Source organism: Oxyura jamaicensis, chromosome 20, assembly GCF_011077185.1.
Source record: "Oxyura jamaicensis isolate SHBP4307 breed ruddy duck chromosome 20, BPBGC_Ojam_1.0, whole genome shotgun sequence".
Taxonomy (NCBI): domain Eukaryota; kingdom Metazoa; phylum Chordata; class Aves; order Anseriformes; family Anatidae; genus Oxyura; species Oxyura jamaicensis.
In genome coordinates, this window is record NC_048912.1 from 5,353,546 (window position 1) to 5,372,619 (window position 19,074).

The 19,074-nt window shown below is 50.2% G+C and overlaps 1 protein-coding gene across 4 annotated transcripts in view; it reads left to right on the forward strand.

Moving 5' to 3' along the window:
* The window catches only part of RALY (RALY heterogeneous nuclear ribonucleoprotein), a 116,909-nt gene extending 110,835 nt beyond the window's left edge, over positions 1 to 6,074 (forward strand). For all 4 annotated transcript variants that reach the window (XM_035343949.1, XM_035343950.1, XM_035343951.1 and 1 more), the window contains 2 exons: positions 3,958 to 4,006; positions 4,265 to 6,074. In XM_035343949.1, coding sequence (XP_035199840.1) covers positions 3,958 to 4,002 — 45 coding nt within the window. In that variant the 3' untranslated portion in view covers positions 4,003 to 4,006; positions 4,265 to 6,074. The remainder of the gene's footprint in view (positions 1 to 3,957; positions 4,007 to 4,264) is intronic.
* The last annotated feature ends 13,000 nt before the right edge of the window (positions 6,075 to 19,074 follow it).

Below are 19,074 nucleotides of genomic sequence, written 5' to 3' on the forward strand. Positions count from 1 at the left end.
TCCACTTCACCCCACCGTGGTCATGATGGATGCAGGATCTGAACTGCATATTTCAAGTGTTTCAGTTTCTGGGACCTCATAGCTGAAATCCATGACCCCTGTTAAATCTGAAAAGAGATGGTTAAGGGGAGAAATAACAGACCACTATAAAGAAGAAAGGCAAAAGCTGGCCTCCATCTCTGTGTCAATTAGGACAAGGAAGGCCAGGTTTAAATTACATCAAGGGAAACAGACGGTAGGACTTAGGGGAAAGCTTACAGATGCTAATGATGATAAAGCAGCTCACAGACTGTCAACAGAAAACATGGACCTTGCCATTAGTGGGATGAGAACACAGAATGGACAGACATCCACTGGGTGTGATTTAAGCATCACAGAATGGCTTGGTTTGTGGAAGCGGTCTTAACGACCATCCAGTTCCCTGTGCCCTCCCACCTTGTCCTATTGCTATATGTCCCTCTCCATCTCCTTCTCCAAGAAGAGCTGATCCTCATTAGGGGTAGATAAAAATCACTATTTCAGGTCACTACCACTTCTGATTTTCTGTAATTCTCTGGTTTTAAAGTGACACTGAGTTTGGAAATATTTTACTGCCATCATCAGGTTCAGATGTGCTCAGCATGGGGAAGGTTAATCCGTGAAGCTCACCTGCTGGGGTGTTTTCTGAAACACTGCAAGGCAAACCACAGAAGCTGTCCTTTAAATCTTGCTCCTGACCTTAGAGCACAGCAGCTTTGAAGTCATTCAGTTTCCTCGGGAGTGACTCCTTCATCCCACGTCTCTTGGGCTTACAGACATCAGCATAACCTTCACCTTCTGCTGTCCATGGACACTGTACCCACAACGGTCCCTAAAAATATCTATCCTTGCTCTGCAGGGCATGGGGAAGGACCTAGCAAGGTAGGAACCAGCAAGCCTCATCAGTAACATGGAGGTCAAGCACGTACAGATGCTTTGCTATGCTGGTAGTCCCATCTGGGCGAGGGGCTTTGTAAAGCCCAAGGAAATCAGGCACGTGATATCCATTGAAGGCAGTGAGAGCTGGGCAGATGCTTCTTTTCAGCCCTACTTCCAGGGAAAAGCTGGCCACCTGGTTTTGTGCACAAATCTCTGCTTGGCCTTGGTGAAGGCTCCAGCATTGGCTGGGGAAATTATGTACAAAATGTACAGTCCAGCCCCGAACAAGGAGGAGGAAGGGGGCCTCTCCCAAAACAGGTTTGTGCCCTTTCTAGAGAGGCTGAGCAGCAAAGGAGCTCTGCTGTGCCCAGAGTTTACAGACTTGTAAAATAATTCAGGTTGGAAGGGCCCTGTGGAGGTCTCTTCCCCCATCCTGCCAGCTGATGCACCCCAGGATGTGGTAGGGTCTCTTTGGTAGGGTCTCTTTGCCCCAGGGACATTCTGCTGACTGCTGCCCAAATTGTTTGCCACCATCTGAAGTCTTTTCTTTTTTTGCAGAGCTGCTTTCGTGCCAGCCATCCCCTGTGTGTCCTGCTCCACAGCATCATTCCTATTGCATTCCCACAGACTCTAGCACTGGGCTCAGGGGGTCTGGGAGGCCAGGAGACAGACCTGACCAGAGAAAACTGGGGGGAAAAATAAGCCTTGAGTCCCTTGGCCTTTTCCATCTGCTTTGTCAGCAGGTCCGTGTCCCCTGCCCCACTGAGCAGTGGGCTTATGTTTTTGTTATCCTTCCTTTTCCTGCTGGTGTACCTACAGAAGCTCTTCCTGTTGCCCTTCGTATCCCTCACTGGTTCCAACTTCTGCCTACCTTTGGCTTTCCTAACACCACCACTGCACATTGGAATTTTGGCTTTATCTTCCTCCTTGATGGGCCAGCCCTGCTTTCACCTTCTGGGTTCTGCTTTTTGTATAGGAAAAAGCTTGCTTTGGAGTTTGCTGCTCATCCTCCTGCCATGCCTGCCCCACTCTCCGCACAGCAGAATGGGCTGTTCCTGTGCTCCAAGGCAGGTGTGCTGGAAGGTGGCCCCGCTGCCCTGGGTTCTGTGGGCTTCCAGAGCAGTCTGCTGTGGGATTCTGCCAAGCAGATCTCTGAACATCCCCTGATCTGTTCTCCTAAGTCCAAGGATTTGATTCTGCTATTTCTCTCGGTCACTTCTCTCAGGATACTCAGTCTCATGGCCACAGCCACCAAGACTTCTTTCCACCATCACATCTTTGTTCAGCTCTTCCTTGTTCATTGGTAAGAAGGTCAAGAAGCACATCTCGTTGACCTTGTCAGCTTGTCGATCAGCTGTGTCAAGAAACCTTGTTTGATGTTTCCAGAAGTCTCCCGACTTGCTTGCCCCCAGCCCAGTTGACTTTCCAGAAGATACCAGGTTGGATGAAGTCCCACAGGAGTACGAAGGCCTCCAACCAGGAGGCTTCCCCCAGACATCCAGAGCAGGTTTCCTGTCGGGTGGTCTGTAGCAGATGCCTGCCATGATGTTGCCCACATTGTTCTGCCCCCTGCCCTTCAACCACGTGCTCTCAGCTGACTCATCCCCATTCCAATGCACGTCCCCATGCACCTGAGCCCTTCCTTTGCCCAGAGCAAACGCCACCTCACCTGGTTTTCCTGATGAGCCTGTTCCCAGGGCACTCTACCTGCTTTGTAATTGCAGCTCTGCAGGCAGAGGAGCCTTTGTTCTGCTGCCAGAAGTCACAAGCCTCCACACTTGCCCATCTTGAGAGTCTCCATCCCCAGCTCCTGTGAGCAGTTTCCAGCTGTCCCTTCCGCATGCCTTGCAGTCCTCAGGCTTTTGCCCGTGCGGGATCTCTGCAAAGGCTCTGCTGAGCTCCCTGATAGCACTCACCTATTTCCCTTCCCCAGCGCCCTGCTGCTAACTGGGTTGGGACTGGTCTCCCTCGCCTTTCCTTCTGGATCATCTGGTATTACCTGCAAACGTCTGGCTCCATTTCCATCTGTTCATCATAAAATGAAGCCTGTGCAGGAAATAAAATATCACTGCTGAGCACCTCAGGAAATAAAATATCACTGCTGAGCACCTCATTCTTTTAATGATATGTGTTGCAGAATGGCTCCAGGAGGGCAACTTTCGTGTGCCTTATTTTCAAAGCCACTCTTGTATGGGGAGCAGTTCAGCATGGTGTGGTGTCATTGTGGCCTTTGGGGTGGTGAATATTAGGAGTATTATTCTGGATGATGAGCTGTGCTGCAAACTGGGACCAGTGTCTCTGTTCACCAGCAGAATCACTGCATTGTGCATCATTTGCCACTGCAGACCAACTCCCCCTGAGCATCCTGGGCATTTCCAGTAACCACAGGAACCGTGCTCACAGTGTGGGTCCTTCCCAGGTCCCAGATAAACTTCTCACAGTGCTAAAACAAGGAAGAGCTGTGAAAACACACATAACAAGGCCCACTTTATACGGATGCTGTGGCTATTTGCTAAGTACGGGGCTTCTCATTTAACCTGGCCATGTGTAAACTAGGGATCCAGTCTAAGTGTTCACCTAGCAATGATGAGTGCTTACCGTTTAGCACTCACACCCCAGGCTTAAGACCTTCCCTGGGGACACGCAGCCTGCACACCGGAGGTGCTGGCTCTGCAGCAGCACAGCTCAGACACCTGCCTTTACACCACCAAGGGAAGGTGGGCTTGACTTCTTCCCTGTCCCTTTGAGGTTCAGCCAGACCTCAAAATCAAAGGAGGAATCACGCATCCCAGGTCTGTTCAGCAGAGGCTTGCTAGCATGAGGATCAGAGGAAATTTCTGGTTTTGCCTGGAACTGTATTTTCCAATCACTCCCCCCAGTCTCCCTGTTGGCGTGTTCTGCAGCTCCTCCACCACAGAGCAGTGTGACTCTGCCGCAGCGTGCACGCTGTGCTGCCCGTGATGGACCAGGCTGGTCCCTGCTTGTGACACAGCACGGTGTCTCGGGCAGGGCCGGGGGGCATGTGGTGATTTCCTGTTTCTGTTTCCCTTCTCCCTCCAGGAGAACAGCCATTACACAGATGTGGAGGATGCCAGACTACAGTAACCAGGTACAACTCACACGCTGCTTTTTAGAGACCGATTCTGAGCAAAAGTTTTCATCCCATGCAAGATGTTGGGATCTTTTGCTGCTTCAGAAGATGCTCTTTCACACTGATCCCCTGTGCTTTCTAGCACTGAGCCTGGCTGCTCAGCTGGGTCACTGATCTACCCCTCACTCCCTTTCCTGCGTCGCACACTACCTCTCTGAGGTTCAAGGAAAATGATGTACCTTTTTTTTCATCACTGCCTCTTGTCTCTCCTTGCAGCCCATTCAGAACAGCAGTGGGCAATGGTGTGAGGAAAGCACGAGACTAAACCCTGTCCTGGCACACTGAGCAAGACAAGCTAAATTGAAGTGCTGCTGTCATCTCTACCTGGCATTCGAAAGGAGAAACATGGCCCGACATCTTCCATCCATCTGTAAAGCAAAGACGACTAAAACTCATCATCCCAGTGAATCCCCACAACCCTCTGCAATGGATTCAGAGCTCTGCAGCCAGCCCGGGCAGCAGCCAAACCCTGTGCAATCCGTGCCCACCACTGACTGGGTAATGGGAGAGCGGCTGTGTCACCCCACGAGTCAGAGATGCTACAGGGCCTTTTCCAGGAGCGGAGGGAGAACTAAGCCCAACCCCACAAGGACTTTTTCTCATGCTAGGTGAGAGACAGAGCAATTTGCTAACTGGGGGAAAGTACTGTCTCAGTTCGGACAATTTGTGTTCTCACGCTCGAGGTCATGTTGAGGAAGAGGGTGCGGGGTGAGCTCTGCTCCTGGAGTGGCCACCTCCTGTTGTGGCTCTTGTCCCACGCGCCACCATGGGTACCTGGTCACTTCCAGGTGGAGAGGAGCCGGTGCCTGTGCATGTGCTGCGCTGCTCCAAGAGGGGAAGGTGAGAGGAGCCTGTGGGACATCAAGCGATCCCAGGCAGAGGGAACAAAGCCTGCATTGTCTGCAGCAGTTTGGCCTCCTCGTCCTCCACTGAGAAACCACCATGGGAAGGCTGAGCAAGTCCCTGAGGAACGAGAAGATGCAAGCATGCGTCAAACAGGCGGATAAGACCCTTTTGGACCCGCCGCTCCCTGGAAGGGCTCTGACCCACCTGCTTCCCCAGCCAGAGGAGCCATCCTCTTCCTCTGAGTGCTCACATCCCCATCTCCAGCTCCCCTGGGTCTCCATGCCTGCCGGGGGGGCAGGAGGCAGCGTGCTGGTTCCTGCTCCTGCTGGCGAGGGCTGTCAGCAGTCTGACAGGGCTGCAGCACGCCTGGGCAGAGTGATCCCCGTGACTGCCCTGAGCACAGCGCCTGTGGGCGTGCAGGCACCCCCCTCTGCTGCCCAAATTCAGCCTGCTTCTGACCCATGCCACGTCCTGTGAGCACAAGGCTGCAGCAGCCTTTTCATACCACAACACCCAAGAGGTCTCTCAGCCTTTCTCGTCTTGTTCCTTCCTCTTCCGCGGGCTTAGGCAATTTTTCTGAGTTCAGAGGTATATGAGACTGAGACTCACACAGCACTTTATTCAGAGCAATTGTGTCCTTCCCATCTCCTCTCTGTCTGCCACTCTCCCCCTCCAAAACATACACACACATCGGCGCTTTGAGTCCAGAACAGTGCCCACACCTTCTCCCCGGCCAAATTCTCCCACAAACCACGTGGCCCCCTGATTGTACAGGGTGCTCTGAAAGGGGACTCCTGCTTTCTGCTCCAGCACTCAAAGCCAGACTTCTTGTACAGCATCTCTCTTTGAAGGGTGGAGGGGAAAACAGGTTGTGGGGGCAATGCTTCCCTGCCCGGAGGGCCATCCTGGAGCAAGCATGGCTCTTGAAGCACAATGTTTTATTTGCATTTCTTAGTTTCAAATAAGTCATGAAGGAATTAAGGGATAACCGTGCTTTCCCCTACCTTTTTCTGGTTCCTGTACAATTTATCCATTGTGTTGTACTGAGCCGTCGTAGAGCTGTTTTCTAGGCTTTGAGGGATGAGCTGCAGTTTTTGCTATGAACTGACTGTGATGCTGATGTCTGGGAGAAAGGTGACCTTGTACATATGATCCTGTATAATAAAAGAAAGAAGTCTAATTTGCTTTTGCTGTCTTCTCTGCCATACACACACACTTTTTTTCCTGTTTCAGACAAGCAAACCTTCTTTCCCTGCCTGAGCTTCAGCTCTGCCTGCAGGACTGCCTTTCCCTTGCACAAGGGGCATTGAGCAAAGCAGCTGGCTCACAGTGGCTCTCCTCTGGGTGCCTGGAAACTCATCTGGTGCAGGAAGAGACAAACTCAGGAAAAATCCAGAACTTTAATCACATTGGCTGTTTGCACTAGTCCAGCTCGTAACGGGCCAGAAAAAACTGATTGATGTTCCAGTTTGCACAAGCCACCAGTAGGAATAAATGCCCCTAAAGCACAGTGACTTCTGGCCGTCTCCCCAGCCACTGCCCCAGCAGAGCAAAGCTCACGCTGCATTGCCAGCTGTGTTCATTGGGGCCCCAGCACCTGCGCTGCGTCCTCAGGGCACCAGTGACCACACAAGGAGAATCCAGCCACTACCTCACCTTCAGGCTTTAATTTCGTGGTCCCAAAACGCCTCCTGCTGAGCCTGGCCCAAGCCATCATCCACAACTGGAGGGCAAAGCTGCCCGTTGGGTCTGTTCATGTCCATGATGGGTTTGGGGATGCTTGGGCATCCATCCATCCTGCAGTCAGTCCCTGGGTCAGTTCAGGATGAGGAAAGCAGCATGCTCAGACTAATTGTTGGGCATCTGTGCGACTGGGAAGGGGGAGAGAGGAAAAAATATTAGGAAGCAATTTGGAGTGTTTGGCACTTTGCTATTAAGATCAAAATCAGTGCAGCATTAGGTCAAACCTGGGCGTAGAGAGTGGCCATGGCGCAGTGCCCTGGGGGGCAGGATGTGTCCCTGCTCCATCCCCACAGCCCTGCCCTCACCGGCCTGAAACCAGCCTGGGCCTGGGTACCTGCACGTGGTGCTGCAAGTGGGTGCTGGGCCCTCGGAGCCTGATCACAGCCTCCTGGCACAAAACCGTTCTGGTTTTGGTAGTTTTTTTTTTTTTTTTTTTGTCGAGGATGGGACTTTGGGAGCTCATGCAGGCCCCTGTGTGGCAATTATCTTTGCTATTAGCCATAGAGAGGTCCTCAACAAGATGAGTTTCTGTGGTTTTTGTGCTAAATGAGTTCTGTATGTGGCCACACAGCAAATCTTCTCATGAAGAGGCAAAGACAGTATAGGTGGGGTGGGGAGAGGGGACACACACCTCCCCTTTTCACCCCTTCAGGCCATAAAGCAGGTGAAAGGCATCCCGTTGGCTTTGCCGTGAAGGACCCCCGGCAGGAGAGGAGCGGAGGGAAGGAGGCCTCACCTCCTGCTCCTGAGCACTGCTTTCCACAGCCAGGGCCCCAGCCCTACTCCCACAGCCCGGCTGTGCCCCCCAGCCCTCCCACCCCACTTCCCATGCATGAAGGCACCCAGAGGTGTGTGGGGGGGGTGCTGGGTGCTCAGAGCACGGAGCAGCACCCGAACCTCCGCACCTCCTCCCCAACACTCTGTGGTGGCAGGAAGAGCAGAGGCCCCATTGCTGGGTCAGTCCTGGTGAACAGAAGGACTTCTGGTTCCCCCCCAGGCCTGCTATCCACGATGCAATAGAATCTGTCAGGTCTCGTTAGCTCTTGAATGAATGTAAAGTAATCCCACCCAGCCTCCATGGGAACGTCTTTTCCATGATGTCCCCATACAGTCGCTCCCTGTAAATTGTCCCGGCCCTGCTGGGATGTGCCAAGACAAGAGCTGGGTCAGCCCGTTCTCCCCAGCGTTTCCCCCCAGGGCAGCAGTTCATTCAACATCTCCACGTCCTGAAGAGAAGCCACTGCTGTAGGCCGAGCAACTCAGCTGAGCACGCATCCAGTTTCCATCGACAAACTGGAAGAAATTGCTTTGTTCAAGTGTCTCCCCACCACCCGCGAAGGCCAGAGCTCACTGCCCAGTTCCGTGGCCCTCACTCTCCTTCTCGTAATTTCTGCTCCCCTTGTCATCACGGCTGCTTTTGATGGTGACAGCAACATTGCCTGTGCTGGAAACAAACCCAAACGCTTCAATCCCGTCACCATGCCTGCACCACTGCAAGGGAAACATGGAACAACAGAGATTTAAACATGGAATTAAATGTGCTGCTCTGGGTGGAAAGAGAAGATGTGCAAGGGTTTTTGGTGCTCTGCTTTTTTGTAGCAGTAGACATTAGAGCAGTGTTAGGCCAGGCCCAAATCTTCCTTTTATGATTTTCTGGACATGGGAAGACAATCTGTAAGGCCAAAATATCTGCAATCTTGCATTCAGTTTCAGTCAGGAGATACAAAAAAAAAACAGACTTTAATAAATCCCATTAAGTTTAATGGGCATCACATGGTTAAAGTCCATTCAGAGCTTTGGAAATATTTAGGTTATTGCCGGTGTAATGGGAACAATTCCTTAGGGAGTTCACAAATGCTAGCTGCTGCCTCTATGAAAGTTATCACATCCCTCCTGCATCAGCTTCCCATTATCTGCAGGAGATTTAACTTCATTTTTTTCCTCTCTCTTAAGAAAGCTGTGGAGACATTTGGAGATGTGGTCAAGAACCCCAGCAGCTGCCAGTGGGGGCTGTTCATTCTCCTCCAGGACAGCACAACCCAAACCATGGATCAGATGCAATGTCACAGGAGTACTCGTGAGAATTTGTGAGGACTGGGGCAGGCACATTTGTTAGAAAATGCATGTCCCCCCCAGACCCCATCCAGGTACCACACGTGGGGCCGATCTACACAGGACACACAAGGCACATGCTTGAGACCCAGGCCAGTGTCAGCACCAACATGTTCCTCTCCTTGCAGGGTCCCTCACGACCACCCTTGTAGTGCTGCTCACATGGGGCTTGGTGCCTCTGTCCCTTGTCCCCAGCAGGACAGGACACTGATGCATCCCCCGGGGTGATCATGTCCTCATACAGGCTGGCACAGGGCTTCGCTGTGCTCCCAGCCCCACAGAGAAGCTCCAAGTGAGACCTGCAGAAGCAGGGTTCTCACCCATTCGGAGGACAGGGCTTGGAGAAAACCAAGGTGAGCCACAGCAGGTTCAGAGCAGGCTCCAACAGCCTCGTGAGCCATAACTGAATGCATTTCCCCAAGCCAGTGCCCACACAGAGGTGGATTCACCAGTGCCACAGAGAGCATCGCCGCCAGCGCAGCACCACGGGGTGCTCAGCACGGGGAAAGGGGCACTGGAGGAGCTGAACAGCAGCCAGGGGAGTTTTAGGTTAGATGTTAGGAAGAGCTTCTTTACTGAAAGGGTTGTGAGGCACTGGAACAGGCTACCCAGGGAGGTGGTGGAGTCACCATCCCTGGAAGTCTTCAAAAGACGTTTAGATGTAGAGCTTAGGGATATGGTTTAGTGGGGACTGTTAGTGTTAGGTTAGAGGTTGGACTCGATGATCTTGAGGTCTCTTCCAACCTAGAAATTCTGTGATTCTGTGATTCTGTGAAATCCAGCACAAGGACAAGATGAAATCCAGCATGAGGCCACGCTGAAATCCAGCACAAGGCCAGACATGCTGCTCGGCCGTGGGAAAGGTCCAGAGGCAGCCCTCGAGCAGATGCTGGGGAGCAAAGCAGAACCTTGATGAGAGTCCTGAACAAAGAGAAGTGTGAAAACAGGGAGGTGCACACAGAAATGCCTGCTGGTCTTCAGGGTCTGCCTGGAAGAGCCCAGGGTCCAGAATAAAAATGAAATAGCTTGAACATCAACCCCTTTGAAGCCACTTCTTGGGGTTGCTCCACATTTTGTGGTACTCCCTCGCTGGCACAATCCCAGCTGAAGCCTACTTTGAGGTGATCCCAATGTTTTGGGGGCCACTGCAGTCCTTCAGGCATCAGGAGGAGCAGCCTGGGGCTCTCAGCAATTTGTGGAGATTCATCAGTGGGCAGGAAAACGCTCATCAGTGGGCAGGAAAACGTGGGCTCCAGCCATGTGGAACATCATCCTTCCTGTCTGCATGGCACAATCTAAAAGCACTGCAGGCCTTTAAAATAATGGTTCATGTGAGGTAGGGAGTTTGGCTGGCTGGGGTGGGAGAATGGGGGAAAAAAAAATCAGGATTCAGGAAATTCCATCTTTAGTGAGAAACCCCACAAATTCAGCACCTATTCATCATCCAGACTTGCTTCCTAGCAGGTGGATCATTTTCTTTGATGGATTAGAGAGGGTTCCTCAAACATGACTTCCTACAGACGTCAGCTTCAGGCACACACACACGACCTCACAGCTGCTCCAATTTACCCCAAAACAACGTAAGAATCTCCTTGTGGCCACGGCAGGCAATTTCCTCCCTTAGCACCATGACTGAGACCTGGGAGGCTTTGGGACCTTTCATCTGCACGTCTCCTTTAATAAAACCCCTTTGGGTGCTGCAAGGTGTGATCCACACTAAAACACATCCATTTCAACTACTTAATGACCAGTGTGGGCACGGGGCCCAGGGATCCGAGTGCAGCCTGGGAGGCTCATCCCCGCTGGCAGGTCCAGCCCCAACCCTGGATCCAGCGCACAGCCAGCACAGAGACAAAGGCAGTGACATCCAAGTGCCACCAAAGCTGGGCATTAATGCTGTGGTGCAGAGGATGAGAGTGCATTCACGGGCTGGTGGCACAAGAAATTAGGAGCTTGTTTGCATATCAGCATCTAATGGAATATTTGAATAACTGCATTGAGAGCTTTATGTGAAGAGAGGAGTTTGGGCTGGGCAGGAGGCAGGCAGCTGTCAGGAGGAATAAGAACAAAATGAGAATAATCTTAAATAGACCATAAAGAACTATTTCTGTGCCCAAAAGCTCTTCTAAAATAATTCGCATACCGCTGGCTGATTGGGTGTGAGTGAGGAATCAGAAAACGCTGTTAGTACTCAGCTCTTATGGCCAGCACAGCCACCTGGGACATGCATTTGCATTCAAAAGCCTAAACTTCAAGAGGCACTCAAGAGATTAAAAAGAGCAACAAAGACGTGTTAACAGCAATGTGGGATGGTGGATTTAAACTAAAACCACAAGAAAAAAAAAAAGCAGGAGGTATTAATAAAAGCCATAGCACTGGTGCCCAGCTCTTGGACACTCAGCTCACTGCCCAAGGAGTAAACCCAGAGGACGTTTGTGACATCCTCAAGTGCTCGTGGCTCAGGCACACGAGACATCCCAGGAACAGGAAGCATAACAAAATGAAAGGTATCCAGGGGTTACGCTGAAGCAAAAATCTAATACATATCAGTTTTACTTATAACTGTTTGCTTTCAATCTTTCATGAGGGATCCTGGATTTAAACCTTACCAGACACAGCTGGTATTTGTTTCACACCTACGCTTGTCCCGTGCAGTGGGGGAATGAATCGGCACGGAGCCAGCAGGCACTGCCTGCCCTGTGCAGAGCGCGACCCAAGAAGGCAACAAGGGGAGGAGGCCCGGTGGCCCTGCCGTGTGTCCACAGAAAATTCAGGCTGGGCTCCATTTCTTCTCCCAGGAAGGAAGCAGAGGGACGCTTGTTAATTCTTTCCCATTCTTGCATAGCTGCCTGGCAAATCATCCCCCTCCTAAACATTCTTCTCCAGGGAATACCATACTCAGGATTGACATTTCCCCCTCAGGACTATAAATTAGGCCTCAGAAACGCATTTGACTGTTCTGCTGGGCCCTCAGTTAAAGAATTAATTTCCTTCTTAAAGCTCCTAACCTCTCTGCTGGTACGGGGGGAGTGGCACCGGCCCCACGTCGGCCCCAAGGCCCCACCGGGACCCCCGCCCGCCTCCACTCCGGCCGCTCCGTGCTCCCCGCACGACTTCTCCAGGGACAGCGTCGATGGCAGTCCCTGCCTGCCCTCCTGGAGCACTTGCCGCTGCCATGTTAGGATTATGGGGAGCAGAACTTGATTCCTCCTCCGAAAACAGAACCTTATTTACATATAAATTTCAAGCCTGAATTTTCACCAGACCTGTATTTTGGCCAAAATACTGAAGTTCCTTTTATTAGCTTTTTAGGCCAGACAATTACACAATACCAAACCATTTTTAAAATTATATATATATTTTTAATCGTTTTCCCTAGTTTTTGCGTTGTTTTTCCAAATCCTTATCATTCTCTCTGAAGGGCTATCTTTAGGCACAATCCCAGGGTCTCCAACCCCACCCTGCTGACTCCTGGAACCCTTAATCCCAGCTCTTCCCCAGCTCTTCCCAACGTGCTGCTGTGGACTTCACCACCCCCAGGGTACCACGTGCCTTCCCCTAGGATTAGGACAGAGGTGGGGTGTACTGCCGAGCACCTCACTTCACCGTGCTCGGGGTACTGCACACCTCAGGGCCCAAACCCCTGAGACTTTCAGTCCTCTTTCTTTCGCTCTGTCCCTCTCCAGCCGAGGGGACTTCGTTCATCCCCTCGCAGGACTACCGAGCCTCGTGGATCAGGACTTCACATTCGCTCTGCACTAAAAGTGTGTCTCATTCACACTCACACAGTCACACACCAGAGTCTCCCCGAACCCAACCCAAGGCAAGACACGGTAAAGTTTCCCTTACCTTGGTCTGTGCACGGCTCCCTGGTCCGGGTTATCAGCAGTAATCCCAGTGCCTGTTCCCGATCTGGGCTGCACTATATGTGGGCTGTGTCTGCGTATGTCTGTGCTGGCCTCCCTTCTCCCCAGAGCTTCGCAGAGCCTGTCTTCACATTAACAGTCTCGGTCCTTTGCCGCCATACCGAGACAGCCCACCACCCCCGACGGGACCCCTGAAATCAGCAGGGTGCCCCTTCCTGGCTGGGGTGGCAAGAAGCCTTCAGCAGGCGACAAGATCCCGGACAAGCCCCCAGATTGTGAGAAAAATCTCAAATAATATTCTTCAGACAGGATCTTCTGTGAAGCTATTTTATTCGCGCTTGCAATGGTGGGCATCCTGTCAATTGGGAGCGCATGTTAGTAAACAGCTCCTAACCTTTTATTCCCTATTCCCGACACCTGAGCACCTCCCCTGTTTCCTCACTGTCTGAGTACTTCAGGTTCACAAGCTACTCGACGCTCCTCTATAACATATATGTAAAGTTTTCTTTTTTTCAACCCTTTAATTTCTCCTTTCTTATGTTTTGAGAACTTGTGATCTTTGTTTTACTGTTCTCACACTGCTCATCCTCTTTTCCTCAAGCTTCTGCCTTATTTTGGAAAAGCGAGGCCTTCTACTGTCCACTTATCTACTTAGCATTTCTCCTTATTATGACTACACAACTACCTTGGAATAAAGAAAAATAATTCTCTACTGCAAAAACACAACTTGGTTTCTCACAAAGCCAAACACTTCAGAACCTTAATAGCAAAAACAAGGACCGAAAATGTGTTTGGCTTCTCTAATTTACTCCAGACCCAGCTTTCAAAGCCGCTTGATATGTTGGCTGTTTTTTTTTTTTTTGAAAAACTGATCCCACCTGCAGACAGAGCTGTGCTACAAAAAGCTTTTGAGAAATCTGGTCTTACATGAATCAAAGCAACGGGAATTATTCCCATCTACAAAAAAAAGAAAAACCTTAATAATGCATTTGAGGCGTGTTCAGCCAGGCTTAGCAACACTCACCCACCCATCCTCACTGGGGCTGGTTATCTCACCCAGACGTTGCACTGGGAGAAGGAAGCCAGAGGAGCTGCCAGGGGTGTGTGGTGGGGCAGCATCAGGCAGCACTTTGCTGTTCGTGTATGGAACAACATACGCTTCCCATGACATTAGATCACAATCCCGCACTGCAATAATTTTAAATGAAGACACAAATATCACGTGCTGCCTTTGCAACTGCTCCTCACGGATTTCGTCTATGCCTTAATAGGTCTGAATTATCCTCCCAGCAGGAAAAGCATTTCCCAGCAGCAGAGCGTGCAGAACCAGCGGTCTGTGGGGGCCAGGTCCTGCAGCTGCTGGAGCCAACGCAGAACCAGCCAGGCCGAAGAACAGCACTCACCTACGAGAGTCACACTCGATCTGTTCTGCTTTGGAGACTATTTCTGTCTCTCAAAATCGCTGCCTCATCTCCCTGTAATAAACAGAACATCTTGTTTTGTTGCCATTGTTTCAGCTGTTCTGGTAGCAGGGAGCTTTTTCAATTAGATAAAAATAGACAAGTTGAAAAGTCTGCATGTTGCTTTCTTTCTACAATCACAGAGACCTTTTCCCACAATAGAATTTTTGCTAGGAGATCATTTTCCAATCTAAGCATTCTCCACTATTTCCCCTCCCAAAGAGCATTGTCAAGTGAGCAACAAGGCTCCCCGACTTTCTCCCAGACAACAGCCAGGAACTTTCTGAATTTGTAGTTTAGCAACCAACTTACGGGTCTGGGGGTGATGTTTGGAGAAGATCTGCTCTAGCCAACTGCTAAACACATCCTGGGGACCAGCACAAAGAGCCTGTTGAATGTGGCCTCACAAAGTAGAAAGGTAAATCACCTTTTTAACAGCTGTGCTCTCAAAAAACAGTGTTCCAAGCCAGCAGGAATCCTAACCCAGAACCAGCACCTCTGCACACACAAATTGCTACTTTTCTCTTTGCATTCAGTTTTTTCACAGCATTTGCCCACTTGCCCAACCCTCGCCTTTTGTTCTTTTTATGCTTTAAGGTTAATTGTATTTTCTCATTACCTATGCATCACAGCGGCTGGTATGGTGCCAGGTTTTGGATGGAGGAGAAAAACAACGCCGATAACACATGGCTGCTGCAGGTGCTGCGGGGCAGTGCTTGCACAGAGCCAAGGACTTCCCAGCTCCTCGTGCTGCCCTGCCAGCGAGCAGGGGGGGCACAGGAGGCTGGGGGGCACAGCCAGGATGCAGCTGGCCCAGGTTGCCCAAGGGACACCCCGTGCCACAGGGCGCCCTGGGGAACAATAAAACTGAGGGGGAGGACGTTGCTGCTCAGGTACTGCTGGCTGGGCACCAGTCGGCAAGTGGTGAGCACCACTGCATTCTGCATCACTTGTTTGTACATTGTTATAATTTCCCTTCCTTTTCTGTCCTGTTAGACTGTCCTTATCTCAGCCCAGGAGTTTTACCTTTTTTCTGATTCCCCCCCCATCCCACCAGAGGCGGGGGCTGTGAGCGAAGGGCTGGGTGGTGCTGAGCTGCCTGCCGGGTCAAACCACGGCAGTCCTTCTGGCACCCCAAGACAGAGCACAAAGGTTTGGGTTAATGACAGATCTGACCAGAGCATGTTAGAGAGAACAAACTTGCCTGCTGTATTTGTTTAATAGTTGCTGTGATGTTGCTTTTTTGGCTCTCATTGTTGGATGACTTCTGAGTTGTGTTACTTGCTGTTGTGTTATTTGTTACCCCCTTACTTGCCATGTACGCTCCCTGTTTTGCTTTTATCATCTCTGGGGGCTGGTTTAAGGCTGCTTTTAGTTTTATCACTCTGCTGTGCTGTGTGACATGGGTTTCTAATATGATCAAAGCACCGGTTGTGAGCCTGATGTGGTATTTGTACTCAACATTGTCGTCATCTCTGTACTTCAGGAACCATCTCTTGGGAGCTATTAACAATTACACCCTGTACCTTTTCTCCTCAGAGAGCCAACCTGTAGAAAAGACAAGGCGGACACTTTCCCCTGCTCCTTCACCTTCCCTCACTTCTTCATCATCCTCCTCTCCCCCAGGCTCATTACCACAGCTCTCGAGAATTTCGGATGTTCCAACCAGCACGATCCTATCGCTGCGTATCCTGGATGTCTTCCTGGTTTTGTCTAAGATCAAACAAATATTTAAGAATACCACCCAGAGGTCTGCCCCAAGGCAGGATGCATCCGGGTGGCAAGGTGCGTGGAAGGATACAGGCAGGCATCTATCACTGTTGTCACCTCCAATAGTTTTGGACTTCACCCCTGATCAAGTGTGGAATCCTAAAAAACCGATGGAATGAACAACAACAACAACAACAGTTATGCCTTGATCCTGGCAAGTTCAGCTTGCTGCACTGTGCTGGGTCTGACCCATGCCTATCAAACAGTAACAGACAGAGGATCTTGCCTCTGGATGTGACCCACCTCTGGTGACAGACCCCAAGGCTGAGGCAGAGCGCCAGCCCCGGCTGGTGCCAGCCCCCTGTGCATGAGAAGAAACGGTGGATGCAAAGTCAGCTCGCTTGGTAAGGAAGGAAACTCCTGCTAAGGGGAAGGATTCACACGTACAGGTGAGTTACAAATACCACGACCAGGAGCAGAGAGGCCCTGCCTCCAGCCCAGTGGAGGAAGGGGACCAGCAGGTTTGTTGGCTGTGTGGATCCATCTTGGACGTGCCTGGCCCATCAGACCACGGGAGTGTAAGGCTCTGGTGGACAGCAGTGCACAGCATACCCTAATGCCACCAAGCTGTGAAGGGGCAGAACCCATCCGTACTTCTGGAATGACGGGGGACCCCCAGTTAACCGTATTGGAGGCCAAAGTGAACCTAACTGGGAACAAGCGGCACGAGCACCCCTTGGGACCAGCCCAGAGGCTCCGCGCTCAGCATAGACTGCATCAGGAGAGGGAAGTTCAAAGACCCCCGAGGGTAACGGGGATCTTTTAGCAGAGCTGCCTTGGAGACGGAGGACATCAAACAGCTATCTGACTGTCCCGGCCTCGTGAAGAACCCTTCTTGTGGGGTTGCTGAGGGTCAAAGAACAGCAGGTGCCCATCGCTACCACAACTGTGCACCGGCAGCAGTATGACACTGTCTGAGTAATTAACACCCAGAAAATGAATCAATATGCCCTGTTTACTGATGGGTCCTTTCGTACTGTGGGAAAGCCTCAGAGGTGGAAGGCTGCTGTACGGAGTCCTACACAGCAACTTGTAGAAACTGCTGGAGGAGCCGATTTGCAGAAGCCAAGACCATCCAGCTGGCTTTAGATCCTGCTGAACAAGGGGCCAGCGCTCTGTTTCTGTACTGACTCCTGGATGGCAGCAAATGCCCCGCAGGGGTTGTTCCAGCAGTGGAAACAGAGGAAGTGGCAGCACAGAGGCAAAGCCATCTACCTGGGCTGCCCCACTGTGGCACAGTATTGCTGCCCAGGTAGAGAACCTGGTTGTGAAGTACACCACGTAGATGCTCACGTACCTGTCAGGCCACTGAAGCACACCAAAACAACCAGCAGGTGGATCAGGCTGCTAAGATTGAGGTGGCTCAGGCTCAGCAAGCAAAAAAATGAGAGATCACATGCTTTGAAGACCAGCCCCTTATCCCCTCCATAACAGGGAAACCCCTCAGTGGGGACCACAGCCTCAAACCTATATAACCACTTCAAGAGAACCCAGGAGACCTTTGCACAGCTTCTTTAGGAGGAAAAAAAAAAAAAGAACAAACCTCCATGCCCCTGCTGGCTGGGACTCATAGGAGAGGAATCCATTGTTCAAGGTGTCACAAAGTGGGGGACAGCGCAGAGAAGGAAAATGATTTAAATTTCATCCCAGATGAACCCATTTCCCCAAACTCCCCCCCACCCCCCCACATTCTTGCTGTAAAAAGGTTATTTTGGTGCTGAACAGAAAACTAAGGCCTGCAACAGGCTCTGAGGACCATAAAGACACTTCAGTACACAAAACTAAAAAGAACCAAAGGCTTTTTTTTTTTTTTAAATGTGCCTTTTCTGCCTTGTTTTCAAAATGGATCACATCTACCTTTTCTCCCTGTAATGGAAGTAATAAAACTAATTAAACTTGTTGTTCTTCTCCTTCTTTAAAGGAGTGAATATTACAAGAGGATTGTAAGACCACATTAGAAGTGCCAGGATCCAGCCATGACCCCTAACATAGGGGTTATATGGGGCAATTAGGGCATATGCACATTCAGGCATCAAGGCACACAGCTGTGCTCCATCACAAGCAAAACAGTTCCACATGGGAGAAAGAAATACAGGAAACCTTTGGAATAATTACCCAAAGCAGCAAGCAAGGCTAGGGGGAAGAAAAAACAGGGGTTTAAAATGTATGTGTGTTGGCAGAGAATTCAGAAAAACCTCAAAAAGAAAGGAGATTGGAAAAAAAAATACAGATTTTCTCTTGCCTGTAACCTGACATGAAAACTACAGGCCACAGCTGTACAAATCCAGATACTGTGGTTAATTTTGTTCACTGTTACAGATACTTTTCTCCTTCCAACATCTCAGTTGATAGTTTCTGAATATCTCAGAGCCCACAGATTCACCATGGAAAACGGAAGGGACTGAAGAGGGAGCTATCCATGCATTTCTGTTGGGTATTCAGCAGAAGAGTGATTAATAGCATAGATGTCAAGTTATTACTGTTGGATTTCAGAAATATGCAGTTGCTTGCAACACGTAAAAAGAGAAGGATGAACAGCAAGCCTGCACAGCGAGGAACAAACCTGCTGGTATAGTCACAAGCAGAAGGGAGACAGTATTTTTATTCCTGCAAAGAAAAGCCAATTCCTCAAGTCTATGAGGCAATGTTTTTCTTTTCAGCATCCTTCAAAGTCTGCATTTTCTCCTCCTTGCCCATCATCCTAGATGATCAAGCTTCCCTGTCCAACTGACAAAGTGAGGATTTCAGGGTACAGTGTATATGACCAGAGGATACAATGCATGACCAGCCATGCCCAGTAATGACCAGAAATTTCACACACAATAAGAACTTATAATGCTGCTTCTTCATCCTTCTTTATACCATTTAAGGTTATAATGAATACACTTATTATAGAGAAGAAATCATGGAGAAACAACTGTGTGCAGCCAAATACTCCATGCAGTCCCAAGGCAAAGCTACCACCTTACTCTGTAACAAAACTGATCTCTAAGCTGCTTACTTATGATCAGCAGGAGCACAAAACCTTACTTTTTTTTTTTTGCCTCTGAACATGTGACTACACTTCAAACACAGCAGTCTGGCAAGCAGGAGTATGCATATACCACATACAGTGGATTATATTTGGTTTTGAACAAACACCGGGAAAAGTTGTTTTTTCCCCTTTTATTATTGGTGTTTTAAATCTAAAAACTGCTCTTAGAAGACTTTTCATGTGCTAGTGAAGTTC